The sequence below is a fragment of the Morone saxatilis genome, unplaced genomic scaffold (genome assembly GCF_004916995.1).
Source record: "Morone saxatilis isolate NCDOM2014 unplaced genomic scaffold, NCSU_SB_2.0 Contig5, whole genome shotgun sequence".
NCBI classification, from domain to species: domain Eukaryota; kingdom Metazoa; phylum Chordata; class Actinopteri; family Moronidae; genus Morone; species Morone saxatilis.
The window spans coordinates 12,835,844-12,841,138 of record NW_023340095.1 but is presented as its reverse complement, the minus strand read 5'-3'; the positions used below and the strand labels follow the sequence as shown (position 1 = coordinate 12,841,138).

The window sequence follows — 5,295 nt, the reverse complement described above, 5'->3', positions numbered from 1 at the left end:
CCTAATTATATTGACCATGATTTCATGTATAAAAGAAACAAAAGGGTGAAACATCCAAGGGGGGTGAATACTTTTTATAGGCATTGTAAATATAGGGTTCCGCCATTGCTGCACATCTGTGCTCACGAATAAATCACATAAATGCTCAGACAGGTGCGACACAGTCTGTGTAGAAATTTGTAAAAGCACCTTTTTAGGCGCGAGGACATTGCATTTTTAGAGTTTATGATCATATTCTGAGGAAGTAACACAATTAAATTTGTGATTAATCTTATTAATTGTCCTACCATTACATTTTCAGTTGGTGACTTAATGATTATGGAGTGCTTTATTTTTTAAGTTGTCACCTCCTACACTGTTAAAAGTAAGCTACACTTCCCAGTGCGATCACTGGCAATGTGTAGTTCAATTGCCAATGTACATGAGTAGGTGGAGGAAGGCAACTAGCTGGCAGAAGCTGTTGTCGGACTCAGAGTGGGTGGCTGGATCTAGTGGAAGCAGGATGTACCACTGTAAAACCGAAACATATCAAACTTAAGAATGGTTTGTTACAAAATGTTTGTTTCAGTTTGCAGTTACTCAAAACCTCTAAGTATATCTAAAAAATCTTGGGACAAACTCGGAAAAAACTCTCTAGATTGACTCACTGTGATACCTTTCCAGAATAAATACATTGGATTTTAGTCTCATTATTTTCTGTAGCAGAGAACTCCATTGGCCATGACAACACACCTGCACCCAGCAGGCCACCTGAAATAGACACACAAATGAATAGCAGGTGGTATTTTTAGCTGGAATTATCACAGAGAATGAGAAACAGCTTAAGGGTGCCTGAAATACTGGACTGGCTCATTTTATTCAGCACAAATAAGGCATTTTATCCATTGCACTCTACCTGACCTTGTTTTTCCCCCTAATGCTAGCTGGCTGCAGGATGAGCAGCACTTCTCTGTCATTTTGTGTTTTTGTGGCTTTGACTTGTCTGAAAGGATATGACAGGAAAATAATGTTGGTGCAGCATTCTCTTCAACAAATCCATATAAATAGCCAAGAAAAATTCAGTTTGGTGCACCTGCAATGTCTACTGTGTGACTGCTTTTACTTTATCCCTCATCACTCACAACCTGGAAAACAAATGCTGCCTTACTACAGTAGAGCAGCACAGTAACCCAGGAACATAACACGTGACCATGTCTATGTGTATTTGAAGGAATACAGGTAATTAAAAGGTTATTCAGCGTTACCAAATTTTGCCTGATGCCCTAAATATAGTGCTTGGATGGAATCTACTCATAATTAGATTGACCAAATGAGTGTGATACAGTCATTTCCACAGTAAACGCTGAATTCACACCTCCCACACAAAGCTCATTATCACTCCAAGCAAGAGCAGCGTCTTTTCGTCTACTACTCTGGTAGAATGTGTTTCCATGCCTTAAGCATATCTTAATTTGTCCACCGTGGAGCACAAGCTCCATCTAGTGCTCAGTGAGGCACAACTGAGTGTGTTTTCAGCCATTACGTGATCAGACTTTTCAGCATTCAGCTCCTTTTTTCTGTAACTGTCTGTCTGTCTGTCTTCCTCACTGTGTTCCTTTTTCTGTTCTTTTTTAGGCTTGAGTCTCAGCTGATGTCAGATATTCACACCATCCTGCAGCTGCTGCAAAGACAGCCGACACTGGGACCTCCAGCCTACAGCACTGTGACTGCCAGTCCGGACTATCACAGACCTGCCGTGAAGGTCCAGCCAGTTGCTCTGACTGCAAGCCATTTCTTTAGCCATACAGGAACTCAAGTAAGGAGGTTTTAGAAGGTAGAGACTGTTTTACACACACACACACACACACAGAATGAGTTATTTTTGCACATATGTACATGAAGCATTGCATTATTTCTGGCAGAGCACTGATGCCGTGCATCAGCTGGCTTTTACAATCACCAATCAAATTCTCACCAGTGATGTTCGAGGAGACAATGAGGCAGTTTCTATAATCTTACAAGCTCCCACTGTTTCATAATGCTTTGCTCCTACCTGCCTCACACTGTTACTGTTGAATGTTGTGATTGATTGGTTTGTCTGGCACAGTGTTTGCCAGAAAGTCTGAACTATCAGAGGAGATAAACATTGAGCCATTGCCACATGTTTTCTCTGACTTACCTGGTAGAGCTGCTGCCCCATGTACCAAGGCTGAGTTCTTTCTGCAGCGGTTAAGGGTTCGAATCCAACCTGCAGCCCTTTGCTGCGTGTCATTCCCCTCTCTCTTCCCCCCTTTTCTGTCACTATCAATTAAAGGCAATAAAAGACCAACATATAAATAAATAAATAAATAAATAAAATTATAAATCTGGCAATTATAAATTACATTTTGACAAATCCTTTTACTACAAATAGGTTACACATTTGAAACAATGTATTGAATGACTATAAAATGTTGGATGAGATGAATAAACCTGCTAAATACAGTCAGTTTATCTCAGTGCGGGCAACTAAGTTGTATATATTCTGCCACTTTTCTTCTTAGGGCCCCAACCTCAAACTGGAGAGGACCATTCAGGAATCCAAAGACTCCCTGTCGAGCTTGGCCAACATGAATGCACCCATAGAGGACAGCCTTACAGCATTGCTTGTACAAAGACATACAGAGCCACAACAACAACAGCAGCAGCAACAACAACAGATCACAGGGCATCAACAATCTGCATTGATCCTTCTTCCAACTGAAACCTCCTCCACCTCCTCCTCCTCTTCATCCCCATCCCCTTCTGACTCCAACCTCAACACCACTGGACTCCACAGACCTGTCTCAGACCCAGAGTTTCCAAGGCCGTAAACCTTACATCTGCACAGTGTTCTAATATCTGGGTTGTAATGCTGTAATTACTAAGTAGCAGCTATTTATCAGCATGTTGGCACAGACATCTGTATTGTTAATTTGTAATGGATTGGTAATAGAAGTAAGATGTGTTTTTTTCATTATGCATGTGGATAAAATACTGTTCGCTGCAGTTAACAGTGTGTTAACAAACTGTTTTCTGCAGATATCAGTGTAATAACAATGGTTACATATTGTAACAGTAGTTCTATCAATACAGAAGCCCTCTGATGGACTCTTTTAGCATCATCACTCATCTTTACAGATAGATTCATATGCTCAAAATGTACACGCCCCAACCAATCAGGATGAACCTGTTCAACCACACATAGAGTGTCCCTGTAGGAGATTTCCTCATTCACTATGTCTACAGCTTCTTAACTAAATTCTGCTTAATCGGCAGGGATGATGGTTAAAGGGCTCCACCTGGTTGTGATAGAACTAGCACACCTAACTTTCAGTCTCACCCAGGCTTAGTTCTCTAATGGGCTCTAGTGGGCTCTTTTCCCTTTTCTTGTGACTCTGTTGCAACATTTTATGTCCCAGCACACAACTGGTCACACCAAGGATAGAGTCAGCGGTAAAGAACATCACATCTGTCCTTCTGTTTGCAAATCTGGTCTCCGTACATTGCACTGTAACACAAGCACCTGTGCACCAGTCGACCTACAATCAAAGCTTTATTAATGGACCCAGGCAGGAAAAAGTCCTGACAACTTTGTCCCTCCCTCCATCATTACTTGCAAGAAGAGATGACTGACCTACCTCACAAATGACGGGCCCCAATGTCCAGTACTCGAGGCATCAGTTCATCACAACATGTGGGTTTCTTCCTGGTGTTAGACTGGCTCCCGAACATCCAGGCCATAACCATCACAGCTCACCAGTCTGTGCACTAGATGGAGGATGGAGAAACAAACCAGGAAGTGCATGCACTGTATGACTCAAGCCAACTGCTCCTCAACATCCCCAGATAAGGTACCTGTGGGTGCTGAGCGTGCTTGGCAAGGATCCAGGGAGAGACCAAAAACACAGACTTATGGCTAAGACAGTCAAACAACTTTTTCTTGGTACTGAGCGAAGAGAAAGACGAAAGTAAGGAGAAAGCAAGGTAGAGGGGGCAGTAAAAGGCCACACACAAAGGTCACCCCACTGTACATAAGAGAGCTGGGGCGTCCAGGATAAACACTGCCAGGAGAATTCCTGTCCATTGACTAATATAATTGTGGAATGTGCTTTGCATAGTTAACAGTGATCATTTCTTTGGACAGGAATTTGCCACAACCCTGTCAAGCCTTTTCCCACCCTTCCATGCCTGTAGTCAGCAAAGAGAAAGGTTATCTCTCCAAAAAACGTGTCAACAGAGAGCAGCTACTGTACCACTCACTGCCAAAGTGGCCCTAGAGAATGGGCAATGTAATTAATCACTCAGCTTCCTATACTATATCCCGTGTAACAGCAAGTAGAGATGGAGGCCACGACTAAAGATTGTAAATGCTGCCACCAAGGCAGTCTGGCAGCTGGTGGTCAAAGACATGTTGTCCAGGCATTTTGCAAGTGCAACCTGAGACTTGGAAGCAAGAATGTGAGCCAAAGCAAAGAGCTCGTACTCCGTGTCCTCATTTCCATTGTACATGTATGAATACCTAAAGCATTAGGAAAATTATGGCACAGTGGCTGAAATCTTTGCATAGCACCTGACTGTGAGACACTGACAACGCCATAGGTGGAAACACATTCTGTAAATTTCCTCCACTGGGACAGAAGATCTTGCCGGATACTGACCACATGGACATCCTCAACAGTCACTGATGAACCTATAAGAGCCTGTTAGAGTCTAAAGCCTGAGAGCAATACATATCCAGACTACCACAGGGACTGAGCCTGCATATAAATTAATTATACAAACGATTTCCTGCAGCTAGTGTCGTGTAATACAGCATTATTACAAAGGTGTAAGAACAGTTTTCTTATCCTTAGGTATGCCTGTTTTCTCTGAAGTGTGACTCAGGGGTTATGGACAATTGCACTGCAATACACAGTACAGTATGAAGTATACTGTAGTTTTCTTCTTTAAACAATGTGCATTATTACTGAGGTCACTGACGTGCACCTACTGTACAACATTAAGCCAACAGAAGACACCATACATGCTTGTCCGGGCATATCGTAACAGGCAGATTTAAGAATATTCTGCTGTTATCCCAGAGCTAGGCCTCTGACAAACAAGTATGATGTAGGTATTTCTACAAGGCAGTGCATGTGTTATATATATGTGTGTATATATATATATATATATATATATACTGTTTTGCACTGCTTATGAGCCCAAAGTAGCACATTACAGTAAATGATGTCAGCATACTAGTTTCTTTTAGGATGCACTTACAGGGTGGGTTGGGTACTTACAGGGTGGGTTGGG

General features: G+C 42.2%; 1 protein-coding gene across 1 annotated transcript in view; it reads left to right on the top strand.

Moving 5' to 3' along the window:
* LOC118339165 (potassium voltage-gated channel subfamily H member 7-like) overlaps positions 1-2,831 on the top strand; it is a 34,747-nt gene extending 31,916 nt beyond the window's left edge. The window contains exons 16-17 of the mRNA XM_035676722.1: positions 1,615-1,795; positions 2,523-2,831. Of these exons, the coding sequence (XP_035532615.1) occupies positions 1,615-1,795; positions 2,523-2,831 (490 nt within the window). The remainder of the gene's footprint in view (positions 1-1,614; positions 1,796-2,522) is intronic.
* Positions 2,832-5,295: the final 2,464 nt, after the last annotated feature.